Here is a 22762-nt window from a genome sequence, read left to right on the forward strand (position 1 = left end):
TATGGCTCATAAGTGAAATAATGTGATGATGTTAAAATATTATCAATCTAAGGATTTCGTGATTTGCATTATGTAATGATTTTTATATGATTAATACAAGCTGAACAATCCCTTTGCTTGTGGATTTTTTCTTTAAAGGATTTCTCCATGTAATCATAATGCTATGTATTCTATATTTTTTTGCTGATTTTAATTTGCTACTAAATGCTTCTCTTTTTTAAATCAATAGCTAATTGCATTATTGAGTGAGCTTAATAAACATGCACAATGTCGTACCTAAGATAAACATATCCAAAGTAATGAAAAATATTACACTAATTGTTTAAAACAAAAGAAAACTTTATAAAAGTTCACATCACTTATTAATGAACTTTTAATTCTACCAATATTTATATTAATTATGCCTAATTAGTTTAACTTGTCATTTAAAAAAAATTGTAGTAACAAAATAAAATAAAATAATAATTTATTTAATTACTATAAAATTTATGAAAATAAAAAAAATTCATATGATGAGGTTTTATTATTTAAAAATAATTAATAAATTTTATTAAATAAAAAATTAATTAATTGCAATATCAAATTAACCTAATCAAATATATTAATACTAACTTTTTAAAATACGAAAAAGATAAACAAATAAAAAAATCATTTTACACTGTCCCATTCAATTTAAAAATAAAAATACTAATTCTTTAAGATATCCATAATCTCATTTTTCAAGTAGAACTCAGTTACATTATCATTAATCATCATCATCATCACCATCATCTTCTTCATCGTCATCATCATCATCACCATCATCTTCTTCATCGTCATCAACATACTCGGCCAAATCATCAAAATCCATTTCACGCATGCTAGCCCAACAATCATAATTGCTTAGAAGACCAAACTCCACGTGAGTATAATCGATTTCACTGCGGTCACAATATTGGCCATTGTTAACGTATTGTTGAGCAAATATGGTTTGCAATATGTGAATGGTTTTCCTTTCTTCACCTGCCTCCACTCCCATTATAAACCCTTTTATTGTTTCACCAATTTGGGGCATCCAGGAGTCATATTTTGAGAGCCTTTCTTCATTAACCACGCACGTTAATATCCTCCATCCGCCGTCACGAAATGAGAAAAATGCACCATCACCTAGGTCAACCAACCACCTCCTAATCAAAATTTTGCTCCCTATGTAAACTTCCTTCGAAACGAGAGCGCAAAAGACGATTCCACTGAGCGAAGGCTGGGTTTTATGAAACCACTGGATCTCCTCTTCTATCTCTTCCCCAATCAACGAATCTATTTCACAGAAACAATGTGTCCCAAATTTTTTAAGATCTGACATGAGCGATGTCCATTTGGAGTCAAGTCCTTCCCAATCTGGCGTCCATCTCCCTGCTAGAATTGTAAGCTCCGACGGCAATCTCTGAAATCACAGTGCTCACTATAAATTATTTTCAAAATCCAAAACAGAACATTTACAAATACTTTCTTCAGATGCAATCTTTTCATAAATTAAAAAAAATTCGCAACAGAGCGACTAAATTAAAAGGAAATAATCGGCAACTAATGAGAAGCTACACATTCTGTGTTTAATAATACCTGCAACCTTTCAACGACACCTATTATAGGACAGACTGCAATCATCATCTCCTTCAGTCCTTTCAATTCTTCAATACCCCTTATATTCTGCAGCTTCGGACAACCCCCGATGAAGATTCTCTTCAACTCCTTCAATTCTTTAAAACAAATTACACCCTCCAGCTGTGGACAGTCCTCAATCCAGATTCTTCTCAACCCCTTCAATTGTTCAATAGCTTTTATACTCTTCAGCTTTGGACAATAAGCAATCCATATCCTCTCCAGTCCCTTAAATCTTTCAATTGCTGATATATCCTGTAGATCCCAACAGCGGCTAATATAGATCCTCTTGAGACAACTGACATGCCCAAAATTTGGCAACTCTGTCATAGTCTCGCATAATTTTATGTGGACCATTTCAAGTTCTGGCATATAATTGCTCAACACTTTTGTCAACTTTTCACAGTCGAACAGCACAAGACATTCCAGTGTGGTTACCCCTGTTAAATCCACTTCACTTAGATCTCTCATAGAACAAAGCTTAAGAGATTTCAAGGTGGGACAGAACTGTCCATGAATTGAGACCTTCCTTGTGTCCCCTACCTCACACAGAGATATGGCTTCAAGGCTTCTCATACAAAACCGATCATCAGTTGTCTCTCCCCTGTTGCTGAAAACAATATCCCCTTCTACAGCAGCAAACAATGCCAGCTTTAAAGTTTTCAGATTGGTGAGTTCTCTTACAGATTTCAGCAACAAATTCCATTCGATATTCAAGTCTGAGTAAAGAGCTTCAAATTCTAGGTGCAAATTCTCCAGATGTTTGAGCGTTCCGAAAGAACTCACTAGTTCGTTTAAATATGTCATAAGCACATCATGATTGAAGTCTAAAAATACAAGAGGATAAAAGTTGCAGTATAGCTCTTTCAACTTGACTGGAACCTGGAATATACAATCAATTTGTTTCAAACTGTTGTATTTTAATGATAAAAAGCTTACAAGAGCGAACTAATTCCTGATGCTAACAAAATTAAATTTTTGATGAAAAGAAAGCTTTTACCTAGTCATCCCTTTGCCACAATATCGTAGGTAATACTCTTTGAAGACTTAAAGTGTGCAAATTCTGTAGAGGAATCCATTCACGAATAGTTAATAGACTTAAAGTGTGCATAGGCTGAAGTTGAAGGCATTGTAAAGAAGTTGATGTCTTTGAACTCCCCAGAAAATATGTTATATGAAGAGCATCAGCACGTATAAGGTCACACGCGAAACATCTGAAACTTTTTCCTTCGGAGTCAGGATGGGTGTCTTGGATTCCCTCGAATTCGCTTATATCAATCTGAATTCAAATTTCTTTGCAGTTAGAAATTTGTCATTCTAAGTTATTCGTAAATGCTGTATCAGTTTAAGAAAATAAACCATTTTCAACTAGGAGCATCAATTAAAACCACAAAGAAAACATACACGATCTTCAGGACGCCACAGCCGACGAGGATGGCTCGTTTCATTATCTGCCATTTCTCTCCCTAAGTCACGGAGGTGGTCATGCATTCTCAATTTAAATCCTGGCTCATAATGGCATTTCGAATCCGGATAGTCCGTCATTTCTAAACAAGTTTCCACTTCAACAAGGCATCTGTCCTTGAGAGTCTGAAGTCCATGTTCAGCTCTCCACCCTGAAGCCCTCCATATACTTTTGGCCCTGTTCACATCTTCCCCTATGAAAAAGCATGCTACATCCATAAATATCTGTTTCTCATCCTCTTCCAGAGCATCATAGCTTATCTTAAGCTTATGTTTTATGTCTTTGTGTACTCTTGCCTCCTTAGCAATATTTAATTGTAACTTCCAATAAGCTTTGTCACTGCCGAAAACATGCCCGCCCATTACTTGAAGAGCAAGTGGTAATCCTCCACACACTTGGACAAAGCTGTCTACCAGATTATCAAATCCACTTTTACAAGATTTTCTATGAAACGCATGCCAGCATAAGAGCTCTCTGCTATGCTGTGGATTCATTTCCTTCATCTTATAACGGACTCTGACTCCGGCCTGTATAAGAAGCCTCTCGTCCCGGGTTGTGACAATCACCAAACTATTGTGATTGAGAGCATCTGTGGGCAATAGGGCATCTAACTGATTCTTATGATCAACATCATCTATAACTACAAGAAACTTTGATTCTGGGTTTTTTTGAAAGTAATCCTTGATAACGGCGATTCCATCTTCTATGCTACAAAATTCATGCTGATTTATTTCCCCTCCCAGATCATTGAGAAGCTTACTTTGCAGAGAAGTCAGTGTACCTTTGACATGGTTTTCCCGCACATCAAACAAGCTAGTTGATCCACTAAATTCTGAATGTTTGTGATTGAACAAATATTTGGCGAGAGTGGTCTTGCCAGACCCTCCCATTCCAATGATGCCAATTATTTTATCTCTCATCTGTCCATTTCTCTGGCAATGGCTGTAGAAATCTTTCACAAGCTCATCAAGTCCCACCTCATATTTTGCAACTTGGAAAAGAATTTTTCTCTTTTGCTTTTCCTTAACCACGGCAGACACGACATCATCACACAGCTTCTTCAGATCACTGAAAATAGGAAAAGCAAAAACAAAAATGTAATTAAAATGGGGTTGTTAGTAATTGAGATTTTTTTTTCAATTATAAATTTAAACATTTTTTATTGAAGGAAATGTCTATACGCCGGAGTATAATACAACATAAGAAACTGGACTGTTTTGATATTGGAGACTTAGAATTTCTTTTGAGAGGAAATTGGAGAATAGAAGTCTTGATGATTTTTGTAAGCACAAAGACATTTGTCAAAATGTAATATCTTTTAGTGTAATTGGGTTAAGAGGCAATTGAAGCCTAACCCGAGCAGGAGAGTATGTGAGTGTCTTTAGGTGCAAGTGGAGATTGTGAGAGAACTTTTGGTGCAGCTTAAAAGCTTGGATGATGTAATAAGGTGATTAATGTTTGGTGTCATCAATAAAGTCATCCTACAATGAGAAGCAGACTCGGAGATGTAGCTCATATTGAGCGAACTCCGTTGTCAAGCTTGTGATCTCTCTTCTTCTCTTACGTCTTATAATTCTCTCTTATTCTTTCCATTTTTGTTTTAATTCCTTCATTAAGTTATAATTGTGAAATTGAAGTAATTAGTTAATGCCATAAAGTTATAGCTGATTAAGTGAACCTAAGTTTGTATTTCAATGGTTAAAAGACATAGCCATGCAATTCCGTTTGCGATCGAGATACATTTGTAATTTTAATTAAGCATAATTTAATCTGTAAGCTTCAATTACATATCAAATTGGTGTCAGAGTAGTTTAACAGGAAAACTTGCAAGTGGTGGATGTTAACCAGGTTGAAATTAAAGCAAGGAGAAGGTGCACTTGAAGAGTTTAATCCAGAGATCATATCAAGGCAAGATACTCGAAGGTCAACCATGGCACAGCCGGAAGAAGGAAAATATGTTAGTCCTGAACTCATTGAGAATGAAGAACAATTTCGTAAAGCGTTCCTAGACATGAAGATGATGGTTGAAGAGTTGTACAAGGACATGAAGAGGAAAAAGGAAGGCAAGGAAAGAAAGAAGAAGGAGGAAGGTGAATCCCCTACAAAAGATGACAAAGGTAAAGGAGTAGGAGGTGGTAGTGACCCTCCTGAACCTCCATCTCCATCCTCTTCATCTTCTTCGTCTACTTCTTTTTCAAAGAAGAAACAACCTGTGAAACTAGAATCTAATTCACCTTTGTTAAAGCTTCATGTTAAATTTGAATTGCCAACATATAATGGAGAAGTGAATGCAGAGAAACTTGATAATTGGATAAAACAACTTGAAGTTTATTGCAGGATTCAAAGGTTTACTGATGATGCTTCGAAGATCCAATTAGCCACCTTCGCCTAGGAGGCACAACTTTAATTTGGGTGGGAGAGTAGAACTTAGGAAGATCTTAGTCGAGTGTCTTTAGGTGCAAGAGGAGACTGTGAGAGAAATTTTGGCATAGGTTAAAAGCTTGGATGATGTAATAAGGCGATTAATGCTTGACGCCATCAATAAAGCGGTCCTACTTTGAGAAGCGGACCCGGAGATGTAGCTCATATTGAGCAAACTTTATTATCAAGCTCGTGATCTCTCTTCTTCTCTTCTGTCTTACAATTCTTTCTTATTCTTTCCATTTTTGTTTTAATTGCTTTGTTATGTTTTAATTGTGAAATTGAAGTAATTAGTTAATGTCATAAAGTTGTAGCTGATTAAGTGAACCTAACTCTGTATTTCAACCATTAAAAGACATAGCTACACAATTCTATTTGCAATCGAGATAAATCTCTAATTTGAATTAAGCACAAATTAATTTGTAAGCTTCAATTACAAATCATGCCTGTAGGAAAGGGAAGATATTTCCAATTAATCCTCTAATTGTAAGAAACTTCCAACCAGAAATCCCAATGCAAGATTCAGGTTTCAGAAAGGGATGGATGGGAAGTCTATAAAGAGAGGAGCCATTGCTAAGTAGCAGAAAGGCCAAACAAAAAACTCTCCAGATATTCAAATCATACTAGTACTTTGAACAACACTTGAGATGAAATTATCAAAAAGGACTATGAAATACTTTGCAATAGTCGAATTTAGTGAATTTGAAAAAAATGAGCACCATTGAAATATTTGGATCTCAAAATATGAATATAAGATTTTTGAGAGGAGAAATATTCTCCACACCAACTTAGGCAACATAATTTCATTAGAAATTTGAACATCGTTAATCCCTGAGCTCCTCCCTCTTCCTTATTTACACAGAATTTTGTTAAAATGAAATCCAGAATCTTTCTAGAAATGATTTTATTAATAACATTTTTGGCAGCACAGAACGAAAGACGTCTTCATTTCCACCAATCCAACTATTTTCTATTTTTGTTCTAAATTGAATTTCATACCGATTTGGCATTCCTTCCTTTAAAAAAGAGCGAAACCAAGTAAGAATTAGGAAAATAATCTTGTTCCATTTTTAGTCTTTCTTATCCAACGTTTTCTCTACGGTGAAGTACTAAAGCTAAAATAATAAATACAAAACAATCTTTAGATTAATTAAACAAGTTTTAGAAAAGAAAACTTAACCAAATATAGAGAAAATGTGTGGATGAAAAGCGAAACAATTTTTAGATTAATTAAACAAGTTTTAGAAAAGAAAACTTAACCAAATATAGAGAAAATGTGTGGATGAAAAGTGAATGAAGATGTCTTACTCATTTTGTTCCTTCATTTCGTAGCCCTTGATTCCTGAAACGTTCTGCAGGCATTCTTTCCACTGTTGAATGTCATGTTTAGGATATCTGCCCTCCTTCTCCTTCTCTTCGTGTTTTCTAAATGCATCTGCAACTTCATTTTTTATGTAGCGGAAGTCTGAAGGCTGGACTCCGTAAAACACGGGAATAATTCTAGCCCTGGTTTGGAACATCAAAGATAGCTCAGCTAAGCACCAAGCAGACTCTGCATATTGCGGCGACAAGATGGCTATGTGTATTGTGGCAGAGGATATGGCATTCTTTATGGCAGAAGGAAAATAATCTCCCAGTTCAGTCTCTGGAGCATCTACATATGTCCGGATCCCAGCTTGTTGTAGAGAATTATAAAGCGGCATAGCCAGATATGTTTTAGTGTCTGGGCCTCGATGGTTAATGAACACATCATACTGTTTTGCAGTCAAAGAAGATTTGATCTTATTGTTGGGAGGCTCAAGTACCAAAAATGGATCGCGTTCCTCTTCTCCTCGACCATAGCGAGCTCTGCTTCCGTCCGTTCCCGTTTCCGTTAGCGCTCAAATTCAAAACTTTCTCCAACGCAAATTTCAATGGATGCCCGTATATGTTCGATCGCAGCCCGTGGGCAGTTTTTATTTCCCACTGCTCTGCTAGCTCATGCTAAAATGGGAGCTTTCTGAACAGGGTTTGGACATCCAAGAAAGTGCAATAGAAGGGGGATTATTTTTAGATATTAGTTGGAAATGCTCTGGTAAACATGTATGCAAAAATGTGGAAGCAAAAACAAAGCACGTGAACTATTTGATCGGGTGCCTCAAAGAAATGCGGTCTCATTGAATGCTTTTGCAGAATCCGAGATTGTTGGCAACAATTTGAACAGGGCGTCGCTTATGCCTATTGAAGGGAACCGACACCAAAGATTCCTGAGCACCAATGACATAGAAAGAATACTCCGCATCCAGGACCTCCAATGTCTGGTTTTGGCTGCCATTCCATGGAATGAACCGACTTAGCAGCAACTATGTTGTCATCTGTTACTCCGTATGATTAGAGGATATGCACAAAAATGATTTGTTGAAAAGGATTTAGAAGCTTTCAACAAAATGCGATTGGCAGGCGTAATGCCAAACTCCGCAACGTGTGCCATGATCCTCACAGCCTGTGCAAAAATGGGGTTTTGGAAAAGGGTATGGAGATCCAGCACACAATAAATGGTAAGAGGAATTTTGGAGATGTAGCTGACACTTCCCTGGCAGACATGTATGCAAAATGTGTAAGCATAGAAAAGGAGCGTGAACTGTTTGATTGAATGCCTCCGAAAATTGTTTGGCAGAAGGATCTGTAAAATGTGGAAGCACAGAAAAGGGACCTGAACTGTTTGACAGAATGCCTCAAAGGAACATGTTTTCTTGGAATGCCCTGATTGCAGGATATTAACAAAATGGGTTGGGGATCTACCTCTTCTTAGGTACCAAAACATTCAATAGGAGGCTGTAAAATCTCATAACTTTAAATATTTTACAATTTCCTTATTCAATATTATGAATCTACTTTTAATGTCACTGAGTAATTATCAATTGAAGCAAATTCATACCATTCAAATCTTTAGAGAAAAAAATACTCATATATACAAGGGTAATATTGTCAACAATTACTTGGATGGCTGTCATACTCTTTTTTCAAATATTTTATTGTCTAATGGCCTAGCTAAATTCCTTATCACTAAAGAGGGTGTAGATATTACACAAAGAAAGAGATGTCAATGTTGGCATTATCTGAAATGAATCCTTTGATAACATCCATACTAAAAACTTCTAAAATGACAGCTACAACATCAGTAGTGTGGTAGAAATTTTTTGTTTTTCAATCTAGCTTTGATGATCTCCATGAGGATATTATGTTTGTTAGTTGTGTCTTTTGTTGGTAAGGGAAGAGCACCAATAGATAACATAGTTCCAATTATTGTCATGTTGACCCCCCAATAGCCGTCATAGTGAAAACACCATTAATAAATTTGTTTTGTACGAATAGCCAATCATTTTTTGTAATTAATTGGCCCATTTGTGCACCACTATTGGAACATTTGTCCCATTTGTGCACCACTATTGGGACATTTGTCAACAAGTACTAGCGATTTTGAGTTGACGGTTACTGGAACATCTTTAGTTAGGTATCAGGCGACACTTTGAAATGTGTAGTTTTTGACCTTTATGTGCATAATTGATTCCATAGCGTGCATCGTTACTACCCAGAAGCTAGATCAATAACTATAAGCAGTTAAGTCGCATACAAAGACAACTAAAAAAATAAATCAAAATCCGATATAACGTTAAGGATCTGTGGGTGCGTGAAGTTAGCTATGACGGCTACTGGTGCTCTTCCCCTATATCTTTATTTTGTTTACAAGTATGATATTATGTTTTCGAGTTGAGGTATTATAAACATTTAATATTAATCTTGATCTACTAAGATAAATTGTAATAGAATGTTGTCCTACATTAATGTAGTGTGCATGAGAACATTGTTAAATTCACATAATGTGGTGGCTTTTGGCCATTATGACAAATTTCCATGGAGTGGTATTTTGGTGCATTTTATGTTTTTACATTTGGGTGGCCTATAGTTCAATGACCACCATGGTAATCAAGCATCAATATTTGAAGGAAAGGGGATCCTTCAAGAAGAGCTCAACTCATGGATAAAAGATTACTTTAAATCTTCACTTGTAATGATATAGTTGTCTTGAGGTTTTTTAAAGTTTGTCTTGGGTTTTTAGATAATAATGTCCCATATATTATAAGGCTTATGTAAGGGAGGATTTCATAGTGATTGATAGTAGCTTTCTCCAATGTAGCTTAGAGTATAGATTATATGCTTTCTATTTCCTACACATTTCAAGGATATGGAGGTGTTGAATTTTAAGGAAATGGTGGTAAATGTAGAATAAAATTATTAGTAATAATGTTAACAACATTTATTCAATTCCTTTAGGATTTATACCTATGGACAGTGAAGAATTGAAGCTAGCACATTGTAAGTTGTTATTTTCATGATTTTTGTGTAGATGTAGGGTTCATGTATTGACAACTTTCATGATGATTTATAATATGTCTCAAGTCTAGAGGTCTCAAGTGACTTCACAATTTTAATCTTTTTGTGTAAGTAAGATCCACAAAGCTTAGCATAAGAAGGATTTATCTCGTGAAGTAGATTCCCATCACTTGATTCCATAGCCAGTAGTGTCGTAAGGGATCTAAAGAAAAATCCTAACATAATATTGATTAAAAGGTTAGTGGATTGCAATATGGTAGAAAATTCAAGATTTTGGCATTATGGAGCTTGTTGATTCCTTTGCTATTTATGATATTTTTGGTTATGGTCATGGTGTTTGTAGGGAGTGGCATTTAAAATTTATATGTATTTTTAACTTTTTTTGTTTAATATGTTTGTAATGGTAATTTAATGTTCCTTCATGTTTTTTGTATAGATGCTTCATAGTTGACAATTATGGTAATTCATTCTCTATGACTACAATCTTTATATTATTCACTTCTTACGAAAAGGCCGTAATAAAATCCCCAACTAATCAATCTATAGAAACATAACACTAAAATTCAAGATAAATAACCAATTAGGAGAATTAAGATATAATATTCTATCATGCAATATATGAACACATTATTGAATTTAAACAATGACTAAACTGAGATTGAGACCTTAAATATACATTCTAAATAGGAGATCCTTATCTTCAAACCCATCACTATATGAAGAAATCAATAAAGGGTTTATGACTAGGTAAAATTCCAAAGGTTTATCACACTTTATGATAGGCTTTTAAAATAATCATACAAAAATTATTCATCATTCATCTCTATTTTAGGTGATGATGGTGGCACCAAGACACTTTTCTACTTTGATATCATATCTAATTTCCTCTCCAGTTATTTAGACTTTGTCTAGGATATAAACTTCCCATATATAATTGCTTATGGGTACATTCAAGTTTTTTTCTAACATCAACTATTTGTAGTCAAGTTGTCATTTCCTATGATGATAAAATGGGTGAGCCTCAACTAGGGGATATATTCCCTCATGAAATGCTAAATAATTTTTATTTAAAAAGAATTTAACTTCTTATCTTTTTAGTACTATGTAAATTAGTTTGACTAGGAATTAAATTATACTAGTTTTCACGCATGCCCTACACTCTCATAGTGGCTATCTCGGAGAGTCTTTGCCAACTTCCCAATCTTAGAAGATTTCATGACACTCAAATTACAATTTTGGCATGTCAATCCTTGACTTCCTACTACTTCTCCTTCCTCATTTTCTTCAAGTTGTCATGCTCTCCTAGATCGGTGGGAACTCTTTAGCATGAATGGATACCTCCTCTATCAAAGAAAAAGGTCATGGTTTAAATTTTTTTATAGAAGTAGGTTTGGTCAACCAAATAATTAACTGGAAACTCTTCTTTTCAACTAAAATTATTTTGAAATTATAATTTTCTAGTTTCACTGTAAATTGACTTAATTGCCCCACCATTAGGAGATAACTATGGGAGATTATCTAATGCATTATAAAACTCATAAATTGATTATATATGGTATGTGAATATTTTGGTACTATATATTAACCTCAAATGACAAGTAGGGAAGTATATGAAGGGTCACTATGTCACATCTTGATTTTAGTCCCTTTATCTGGATGAATACACTATTAGATTTAACACCTAGGAATGCAACACTCACATTGACAAACAAAAGGGACTAGTTTAATTATAATAGTAAAGAGATTGGATATTATTTTTATATTTCCCAAATTGATTGAGCATAATGATTTTATAAAATTTAAAATAATTATATGCTTGGTTTTAGATCACCTCCTTTGACTTTACAAGTCATGGAAGATCTTCTAAAGCCCAAATGCACCTTCAACTTTAAAAAACTACGTAGTTTTATGATCAACCCTTCATATATCTTGTCAAACATTGATGAAGTGAGCTTCTAAAAATAAGAATAACCAATACATATGCTCTACTAAAAAGATCATAATCCTAAAAAACCCGTAAGGATTGGAATAGTAATTCCAATTTTTAAGAACATTCTATTGGAAAGGAATGGATAGAAATGCAGCTAAACACTCTCAATGGATTAATCATAGTTAGAGGAATCGACTAGGATCAATTCATGAAGAAATAACTCTTATCTTAAAATTAATAGATGCCAAAAGAAAGGAAAATAAAATCTAGGGGTAAAAATCTTGAGACATTTAGCTAGCTTAACATGAAAAGAACATAAAACTTTTCCACAACTTAAGTAGGTAAAAAAGGAGCTACAAAAATCACTTTTATAATTTTTTTGAGGAGAATCTCGCAATGAGCCTTCACCCATTAGACTTGAATCAATTTTCCTTTTTAGTGAAATTGTTGCTAGTGAGGGGGATTTAAAATTGTAGGACAAAATAGACTTCTTATATTTTGTTCTCTTTATTAACACAAGTGAAGATAGTCAAATATTAATGACGCCTTTCATTAAGGACGAGATGAATTTGGATTCATTTTAAGTGAAATTAAACAAATCCCAAAGGCCTAATGAATTTCATGTTTCCTTGTTGGTATACCATTGAAAAATAAATTGTGGTGGCTTGCAGTGAAGCCTAAAGATTCAAAAGGTTACTAAAACAACTCAATTGTATATTTATTACATTAATCCCGAATAATTCTTCCCTTAAAAGTCTTTTATAAATTTTTGATTAATCTCCCTTTGTAACAATCTATATAAAATCCTATAAAAGTCAATGAAAGACCATCTAAAATACACACTTCTTTTTTAATCTCCCAAAAATGAAGTAGCTTAATCTTTGAAATATTCATCATTGAAGGTATCAACACTAGACATAAAAGAAATCACCCAATTTCCAATATAAATAAAAAAGCATAATAATGTACTTCAATGAAAAATGTATACATAGAAACTACTCACTTAATAATTTAATCACTCACTCCTTTATTTTTTGTATACATAGAAACCATAATCATTTAAATTATCTATACACATTTTAGTTATTTAGATTTAATTAAAAAGAATTTCCCTCTCCAAAAACTATATGTACTTCAATGAAAAATATGACACATATTGGAGGGTCAATGTGAAGCATTAGTGATGTTAATGTGATGAAGGACTTGGGAATTACTAGAAAATTTGATAATAGTAAGAAAAGTGTGGAGGACTTGGATACCTACTCTACCTTACTTTAGCAACCAGTTTCTTGATTTATGAGATCAAACCATCCACCATTTGCCAGGCATCTGAGCGGGAATAGTTTGGGTTTGAAATTAACAAGCAGTACAATTTGAACGGATGCCGGTGATAGAAACGGATCACACTTAGTAAGTACAGTTTAAACGAAAATGGGAACGGATGCTGCCGACAAAAATGAGCCCACACATGCCACCTAAGCGGTCAAAGTAGCTTAGTGTGTGTTGTTTAAGGGTGGTCGTGCATTGCATCATTTTCTTTGGCCCTTATGGCCTTGTTTAATATTGTTATTGCTATGCACATATGCACGCATTGAATAAAAAATTGTTTTGGCGCGTACCCAATTTAATAATAAAACGGTCCCATTTCCTCGGGAATCAGCTGAGAACCTACTCGTTACAATGGGTCACTGATAAAAAAGAGTGTAATCATATTTTCAACTTTTTTTTGTCTGTATATTATATATACTAATTTGGGGTTGTCGATCTTTTGGAAAATTAAATGCGATAAATAATATTAATATTTTTGAAAAAAAATAATGGCTAGCTTGATAAACAAAAAAAAATTTGGAAATGATAAAGACCTCTAAGAAAGTGCCTTTTTGTTAGAGTTTGTGAATGTAGATATTATGACAAGGAACTTTATCAATAATTTTATCTTTCAAATTTGGAATATGGATGGAGTAGTTCATTTATGAAGTATCCTTGATGGTGTGTCAAAATACAACAAAATGGGGTTGTTAAGAGTCACACCAATAATCAAAGAATACGAGATATGTGAAAGGAGAAGGTCCACATAGTTCCTTCTCAACCTCAATAAGATGATGAAGATTAGCAATTCCTTCTCAACCTCAATAAGATGATGAAGAGTAGAAAAAATGGTGTTGAGGAGTTTCCCCTTCTTTGGTTTCAGCTCTACTCGATGGTGTCAACCATTTACATCCAAGAGGTGAACCTCGTCCCAAAGTGAATTGTTGGATGGAGGTTTGTAATGAGTCAAACATGAGTTGTCCTAGTTTGGGAAGGTTGTTGAGTTGTGGATTTCAGACCTCCTATCCCTTGCCCACTTCTAATTTGTGTTTGGCTTCTTTCACCAAGAAGGATTTACATAGCAATGAGGTTATGGGTAGGGGTGTTATTGATGTTGAGCACAACACAAACCTAATTGAGAGGGGGAGGCGAGGGGGAGTGATGAATCTGCCCAGACCTTAAATCTTTTTAACTTTAAACTTTTAATCTTCCAAACACATTTATCATCAATAGCAGAAATAGAACATGAAACTACACAACATAATACACAAAAGAACACCAGATTTCCATGGAAAACCTAATGAGGGAAAAACCACGATGAGAACTGTCTCACTATACAAAAATTGATTACAATGTCTTAGGCTCAAAGTCAAGGAAGCTCATTGCACCTTATGGAGACTTGCAAAACTAAGGTGCACAACATTAGGGCAAGATACAATGGACTTGCATTACTAAGAAGCACAATCCTAGTGCAAGATACAAAGGACTTGCATCATTGAATCTCACTGCTCTAGGGCAAGATATAGATCTACATAGGCTAACAAAATAACATGTTGCCTTCTAGCAGGAACAAAAAATATGAATTCAAGTAAACAAGATATCCTTACCATCAAATTGTCCTTAAACCATTGTGTCAAATGAACAATATCATTGCAAACACAACTCACTTCATTCACTGTCTCAAAACTTTGTTACATTGAAAGATATGATCATTAGAGCTCATCACAAACTGAAATTTGCACCTCTACTTGTTCACAAACAATCCACACATGTTCTTCAATCACCTCATACACGATCCATACATCTACATAGTATTTATACTCCTATATGGTATCATAGCTCAGATCTGCAGCTACCTGTTCCTATTTTTTGAGAATTTTGCATTTGAAGCAGATCTAGGGTTTCAGGCATTTTTTGTGTGCTTAGGGTTAAAGTTTTTTTTTTCTGAGCACTTTGGGCCTAAATGGACCTCACCATTGTGCTCAAAAGGCCCAAAAACCCCTATAGTCATATAAAATTTGTCCATTTTTGACTCCTGAGCATCTGGGTGATTTTTTTTCTCCCCACCAAGTCGTACGGCCTTGGCACGCAAATCGAGAAAAAAATTGCTTCTTTACGGCATGCAGGCAGAATGTTTGATTTTTTTTAAAAAAATAAAAAAAAATCACAGAGCAAAAACAAGGGAAGGCGAAAAGTTTGTTTTAAATTTTTTAGGGCACCAGACCTAACTGTCCGGCGCCATACGGTGCCTACAAACGAGTCAGGTCGGCCCCACAGGCCCCACCGGCCCTCCGGACACCCCGGCCCTGCCGGCTGCACCCTCCGACGACCACGCCTCCAGCTCCAGTAGCCCCCGTCGGCCTCCAGCCCAACGCCGCCACCTCTCCGGGCCCGCACCACTGCCACTCCCGGCCACACCACCTCCGCTCCGTTTAAGGGCGCACCACCTCCGCCCGACCTGATCTCCTCCTTCACCCGAACAGCACTCCGCTCAGCCTAGGCCGCACCACCTCCACCCGGCCCGAGCCCCACCTCCACTCGAACCTCCACCAGCTCCTCCTCTCTAGTCTTTAGAGAGGGGGTTGGTTTTTTGGGCCTAGATTGTGCACCCGGAGTCGGATTTTGGCGAACGAATAGGCGTCAGAAAGGTGATTCCGAGTCGGACCTCGTCATCATGGATTTTTTTTCCTGAATCTGTTGTTTGACTATATTTTTTACCAGTCAAAGTCGGGCTTCCCTTTTTGCACTTCCGGAGTCGTAGAATGGGCAAATGGACTCCGTTTTTCGAAAATGAATAGGTGTTGGAAAGCTCTCAACATGATCTATTCAAATCTCTGATCTTTTTTCTTAGAATTTTCATCAGGTACATGAGATATCAGTCTGATGTTTTTTTTCTTATGCACTACTTCTCATTACTATGTACTAGGGTTTGGGTTTCTCTATTGTGGGGGGGTGTTTTTTTCTCACTTTCTATCATCTATATCAGAAATCAAGAACACCTAAACTCTTAAAAACAAACAAACCCTTCTACATCTTCTGTCTATTCTAAAAGATCACATAATAAAAACAACCAACAAGCAAGTGCAGGTGCAGAATTTTGTTCTCATGGCAAATCCTTCAGTTGAGTTGTTGACTTCACACAACTATCACACCTGGAAGCCCCGCATCACGAGGCTTCTCAGGGCATGACGGTTGTGGGCTTCTTTGGATGAGGTTCAGCAAGTACTGCAGTGTCCTTATGAGATTCTTATGCACTGGAACAAGCTGGATGAGGCCATGGGTTTGATCTCTTTGCATGTCTCTGACAGTCTTTTGTTTCACCTTGATGAGTTGCTTACTCCTCGGGATATGTGGTTGAAGTTTGATTCTCTCTTCAGGAGGGTCAATGAGATTCGGGCATTACAGATTGAGGCAGAGTTGATTTCTTTGTCACCTGATTCCTTTCCCACTATTGAGGATTTTTTGAACAAATTCAAAACTGCCAGATCTGTTCTTCAAGGATGTGGAAAGAACAAGACTGATACAGAGTGCATTCATTTGATCCTTTAAAGCTATGGGGTCACTTTCAGTTTTTTGCCTCTGCTTTCTACTCCACCATGGATGGCTTAGGTACCCATTTCAACATGCCTACCTTTGATGTCTTTTGTGAGTGATTGTCTCGTGAGCAGTCTCATCTTTCTTAGCTGGATAAGCTCTCAAGCTCCAAGAACAAAGCATTGGTTGCTCAATCCTCTAAGGATAAGGAGAAACAAATGCAAAAACTGAAGCCCAAGAAGGATTCTGCAGGCAATGAGTCTTCCTCCAAGACACCTCCTAAGTCAGATTCTAAACCTCCGTCTACTCCCAAGCAAGGGAAATCTTCACAGTCTGGTGAGTCTTCCTCCAAGACTAAGAAGAAATCAGGCGACACTTGCAGTTTTTGTGGCAAGGAAGGACATCCAGTTTCCAGGTGTTGGAAATGATTAGAGGCTTTAGAGGAAGCCATGTAGCAGCATCATATTTCCTCACCTCGGGTGTCTTCTCCTTCCACAGGGAAAGGTCATGCTCTCACTGCTAGAGCTTCGACCTATGGGTCCACATGGATTCTAGATTCTGGTGCTTCTCACCATATGACACACACTCAACAGTTGGTTACTTCTCTTGCCTCTTGTGGTATTTCATAGATTGCAATGGGTGACTCAGTTCAGCTTTTCGTCTTGGGTTCAGGTTTTGTCTCTTTGGATGGGGGTACTCTACAGGATGTTCTGGTTGTCCCTAACATCTCGACGAACCTCCTGTCCATTTATCAGATTTGCCAATCTGGCTCTGGTAAGATAGTTGAGTTCTCACCACATGATGTGGTTATTCGAGACCTCCATGACCCTGATTTGGTTGTGGCTATTGGTAGTGTGGATTCTACATCTCGTATCTACAGATTTGATGAATTTGAGCCCACTTTGGGTACAGATTCATCTCTCATAGCACATGCAGATTTAGTGAGTAAGCTTTGGCATGAGTGATTGGGCCATGTCAATTATAGATATCTTCAGTAGATGAGTACACAGGCACTTGTTCTTGGGCTCCCACAGAATTCCTGCACTGATGGTGTTTGTCATGGTTGTGTGCTTGGCAAGCATCACAGAGATCCCTTTCTGAAGGGAAGAGCCTCTCGTGCTTTGGCACCCTTGGAGTTGATTCAAAGTGACCTCATGTCATTTCCCACTCCTTTTTCAGGGGCCAAATATGTACTCACGTTTATTGATGACTTCTCCAGACGCACATGGGTGTACTTTCTTAAGTACAAGTCTGATGTCTTTGATTCATTTCGAATCTTCAAGACATATGTAGAGAAGCAGTCTGGCTGTTCTATTTAGCGGATACGTATCGATAATGGGGGGGAGTATGTGAATCAGGCTTTCAGAGATTTTTGCATTGAGAATGGTTTGCAGCATCAATTTACTGTTCCCTACACCCCTCAGCATAATGGTGTCGTTGAATGCAAGAACAGAACTTTACGGGAGATGGTGAATTGTATGATTCAGTCCAGGTCCATGGATTCATCATTTTGGGCTGAGGCAGTCAATTGTGCCAACTATATTTAGAATCGGATGCCTCACGAGGCTATTCAACATATGACTCCTGAGGAGGCTTGGTCTCATGACAAGCCTGATGTTTCTTTTTTTTGAGTTTTTGGCAGTGAGGCATGGGCCTTTATTCCTGATGCTCAGAGGAAAGCCATGGAGTGGAAGAGCTGACCACTCATTTTTGTTGGCTACTATGAGGATGTTAAGGCATACAGGTTGTTTGATCCTAATTCTAGAGAGGTCTTGTTTCGACGGGATGTTCAGTTTGATGAACGTCTTCCCACAATGGATACCCCGACTCCAGTGTCTACTCCTCTGCCTACTTCGGCCATTGCACCCCTTCAAGATCTTTTTGAGGATGATTCTGATGATGGTGTTGATGATCCACCATCCCCACCTCCACCTGCTCCACCTCAGATGCCTAAGTGGGCTCGCCTTACTATTGAGGCGGCAGGTCCTATGGCTGGTGATCCTTCAGATACTCGTTGCACTTGTTCTCATATAGTGGGTTCCAGTCTTTTGAGTCATGCTATTTCAGATGATCCTCAAAAGTTTTCAGAGGCGACAGGTCACCCTGAGTGGGATTGTGCTATGGAGGAGGAGTATTCTTCTTTGATGAGGAATCATACTTGGGATCTTTGTCCTCTTCCTAAGGGCAGAAAGATAGTTAGGTGTCGCTGGTTGTATCGCACTAAATATGTTGTTGATGGTTCCATTGATAAGTACAAAGTCTGTCTTGTTATGAAGGGGTTTTCACAGGTTGAGGGTATTGATTACTATGAGACATTTGCCCCTGTTGCCAAGATGAATTCCATTCACTTTGTACTATCTCTTGCAGCTTCTTGGCATTGGCCTATTTTTTAGATGGATGTGAAGAGTGCCTTCTTGCATGGGGATTTACAGGAGGAAATCTACATGGAACAACCCCAAGGATTTGTGTAGGATAGTTCTTTGGTTTGCAGACTTTGACGTTCATTGTATGGTCTCAAACAAGCCCCTCAAGCTTGGTATGAGAAGATGGACTCTTTCTTGCTCTCCATTGGGTTCTCCCACAATCATTCTGATCACACAGTGTACATTCAGTTTCTTGAGGGTGACATCCTGATTCTTGTGCTATATGTTGATGATCTTCTCATCATAGGTAGCTCATCCCTTATGATTCAGCATATTCAGTATGCCTTGATGGATCAGTTTGAGATGACAGATCTCAGTCTTTTGCACTATTTCCTTGGTCTTCAGGTGATTCAATGTTCTGATGGGATCTCTCTCTACTAGCAGAAGTATGCTCTTGACATGCTTCAGCGCTTCGGCATGCTTGATTGCAAGCCTTCTCCCACTCCATTTCAGTCAGGGGTTGTTTTGACTATAGCTTGTCCCACTCCTTCGGTCGATTCTACACTTTACATGCAGTTGGTTGGCAGTTTGTTGTACCTGACTCACACCCATCCTGATATTTCCTTTGCAATTGGTCTTGTCTCTTGATTCTCCCATGATCCTCATGAGAGTCATTGGCAAGCTGCCAAATGTATTTTGAGGTACATTCAGGGCACTAGTTCTCATGGCATTCACTACACATCAGGGGACCCTCACATTGTTGGCTACACTAACTCAGATTGGGCTGGTGATGTCACTGATCAGAAGTCTACTTCTGGCTTTGTTTTCTATCTTGGCTCTGGTCCTATCACATGGTCTTGCAAGAAGCAAACTACTCATCCATTATCATCTACAGAGTCTGAGTACCGAGCTGGTGTGCTCGCTAGTCAGGAGATCTTATGGCTTCGACAGTTGATGACTGAGTTTGGTTTTCCTCCTGATAGTCCCATTGTTCTTTGGTGTGACAATCAGAGTGCTATTCATATTTCCCGCAACCCGGTAGAGCATCAGCGGACGAAGCACATTGAGCTTCAAATGCATTTCATCCGTCAGTTGATTCAGGATGGTGTTCTCATTCTAGAGTACATTCCCACTTCCGAGTAGGTTGCAGACATCTTCACGAAACCTTTTGCATCGTCACGCTATCTTCAGTTGCGCTCTATGCTTGGGGTGAAGGAAGTTGTCCTTGGGGGGTCTTTATGAGGCCTTCCTTCCTCCTTCTTCTTTCAGCATGTTCTTTTATCTCTTTTTGGAGAGGAGTTTTTTCCCACTGGGTTTTCTCCTTTGTCTCCATTTCATAGAGATTTTTGTGTATTTGGGTACCTGATCAGGCCTTGTTGCCAGGACCCATCTTTCATGCTTTTAGTAGTTGTCCTAGGTTTTAGCTTCTCCTTAAGTCTAGCTTAAGGGGGGGTGTTGGAGTAATTGGGTCTTTACTTGATTAATTAAACATTATTTGTTTAATTCTTTAAGTTCCCAATTATCTTTTTACACTTAAGCTAACATTAGGTGCATATTAATTAATTATTTTATTAATTATTATGTGCAAGCCTAGGGTTTTCCCTTTTTAGGGTTTCTTGACCTATTAGAGGTTAATTTTTCTTTTCATTGTATTATCTTTTCATAATACTTTTTTGGTGAATTGGAGCTCTCATCTTTTGAGAATAGTTTTCCTGTGTTTTGTGTGTTCTTTAGATTATTGCTTCATTGCTTCTCCTTGTAACAGGTTATTCGGCTTGCAGAAGATCTTCAGGTTACTGTGGGGTTGTATTTCTCAACTCCTATAATTTTGGGCTTCAAGGAGTCCAATTACTTTTATATTGCTAGCCCCTTATCACTAATCATTGATCTGATGGTTCACCAAATATAAACCATTTTTCATCCTTGGTGTTTATAAAAGTGAAGTGATGAAGCTAAAGAAGTTGTGAAGAGGATGTTTCAAGTTAAGGATTAATTATTATTGTTTGAAAGACCAATGTGTGAGTTGCAATTGGGTTCATTGCTACAAAAACAAATCAATACGCATTTGCATGGTCTTAAGTGGCATGTTTAGTGATGTCAATCTTACCTTTGGTGGAACTACTTAATGATGGGTAGTTTGAATGATTTACATGTGTGCTTTTTAGTGGCTAATTTGTGATTACAATAAATCAAGTCTCTCAATTGTTTATATTTCCTAATAGTGTGTCTATCTCTTGATTTGTTGATCTAAAGACCTATAAAGAGACCAAGATCTACTTCTTACTTCCCATCAAATGATTATGTTTATGTGTGTTCCTTAGTCTTTAACCACTACATGTATTTTCTATTCATCTCATATTGTTATATCTTACTTATTAGAATTTATGCATTGATGCATCATACTTTCTAGAGTTACATACTAAGCCCACGTTGATATGTCATGCTTCTAGAGATTCCATTTTGATCTTTCATAGACATAGTGACTCTTTTGTAGTTCTTCTGACTTAAAAGGAATCATGACTTGCCTTACTACACACTAAGATTCCACTACCACATCCATATTCAAGGGCTTCATGCTTACTCCTACCCCGAGTTGTTGAATTTTCTAGCACACAAGACAATTGTGGGGGTGAAGTTGTATAAATAAATCTTAAGCCAATTCCCTTAACAATAATTTATCTTTAACACTTAATCCATATAATGATATGAGCATGAAAACCATAACACACCATACACAAAGGAACACCAAATTTTATGTGGAAGACCATATTAGGAGAAAAAATAATGTGAAAAATGCTATTCTCAATATATGAACACCTATTAGGGTGACACTAGTTAAGCTAATTTTTACAAAGAAAGACTCATTGCTCGAGATAAAGAAAGAAGGGCTCACTGCCAAAATGAATAATAATAAAAGAGAAATAATCCACCATTGATGCACCTCTACAACCATGCAATCTGTAGATACCTTCGGCTCATTGCTTCTAGAAGTTGACTCATGAAAGTCCACACTACTCGACACTTTTCACCAACTTAAACATCAACCATCAATCAATTAGGAAGATAGATCATCTTTTTAACACACCTTCATCACATCTTACTTTCTTTCACGTCACATCTACAAGCACTCTCTTCATATACCTCTATTTATATCATCCTCTTGCAAAACCTCCTAAGGTCAGCTGAGCATCTTAACTGAACATAAAACAAATTAGCTAGGTACTAAACATTCCTGCAATGAAAAAGAATTTAAAGTGGACCACAACACATCTTAACTAAGACCAAAATAAACATCAAACATGTTATACAACAATCCATAATCATCAGAGCAATAATCTGAAGTGTAAACACCCGAGGTTGGTCAAACCTAGAGTAAAACACCATCAAACTTTGAAATCATGCTTTCAAAGCCCAAGAACACATGCCAACTAAATGGAATGAAGCTAAGGACATTATTAACTTAAATCAAAAACCGCAACACCAAAGTCATGACACAGAGAAATGTGAAGCATGCATTTCATATGGAAACACTATCAAACATTGTCAAATATACTGGTAAATGCAACTTCCTTAGCACAACAATCCAAAGCACCAAATCTAGAATATAACATTTCTAAACACTACTTAACAACATATCCAAAATACATGAATAAATGTATAATGTAGAAGATATGCGGAGAAAATCTCTTCAGCACAACTGCACAAAGAACTCGACATCAATTATACTAA

The 22762-nt window shown here is 36.9% G+C and overlaps 1 protein-coding gene across 1 annotated transcript; it reads right to left on the minus strand.

Annotated features, from left to right (window-relative positions):
- Nucleotides 1–1287: 1287 nt before the first annotated feature.
- LOC131028493 (disease resistance protein Roq1-like) lies at nt 1288–7308 on the minus strand. The gene is made up of 5 exons (XM_059210065.1): nt 6833–7308; nt 3043–4171; nt 2639–2917; nt 1600–2520; nt 1288–1423 (listed from the first exon to the last, which is right to left on the minus strand). Exons 1-3 carry the CDS (start codon nt 7225–7227, stop codon nt 2639–2641), a joined length of 1803 nt encoding a protein of 600 aa, XP_059066048.1. The 5' UTR covers nt 7228–7308; the 3' UTR covers nt 1288–1423; nt 1600–2520.
- Between the last annotated feature and the right edge of the window lie 15454 nt (nt 7309–22762).

The sequence above is a fragment of the Cryptomeria japonica genome, chromosome 8, assembly GCF_030272615.1.
Source record: "Cryptomeria japonica chromosome 8, Sugi_1.0, whole genome shotgun sequence".
NCBI classification, from domain to species: domain Eukaryota; kingdom Viridiplantae; phylum Streptophyta; class Pinopsida; order Cupressales; family Cupressaceae; genus Cryptomeria; species Cryptomeria japonica.

Excerpts from the sequence above, each read along its gene's own strand:
- LOC131028493 (XM_059210065.1), bottom strand. The coding sequence starts at position 7,227 with ATGCCGCTTTATAATTCTCTACAACAAGCTGGGATCCGGACATATGTA. Across the intron at positions 4,172-6,832 it reads GAAATGAAGGAACAAAATGA|TGATCTGAAGAAGCTGTGTG; the intron begins GTAAGACATCTT and ends TCCTATTTTCAG. Across the intron at positions 2,918-3,042 it reads TGTGGCGTCCTGAAGATCGT|ATTGATATAAGCGAATTCGA; the intron begins GTATGTTTTCTT and ends ATTTGAATTCAG.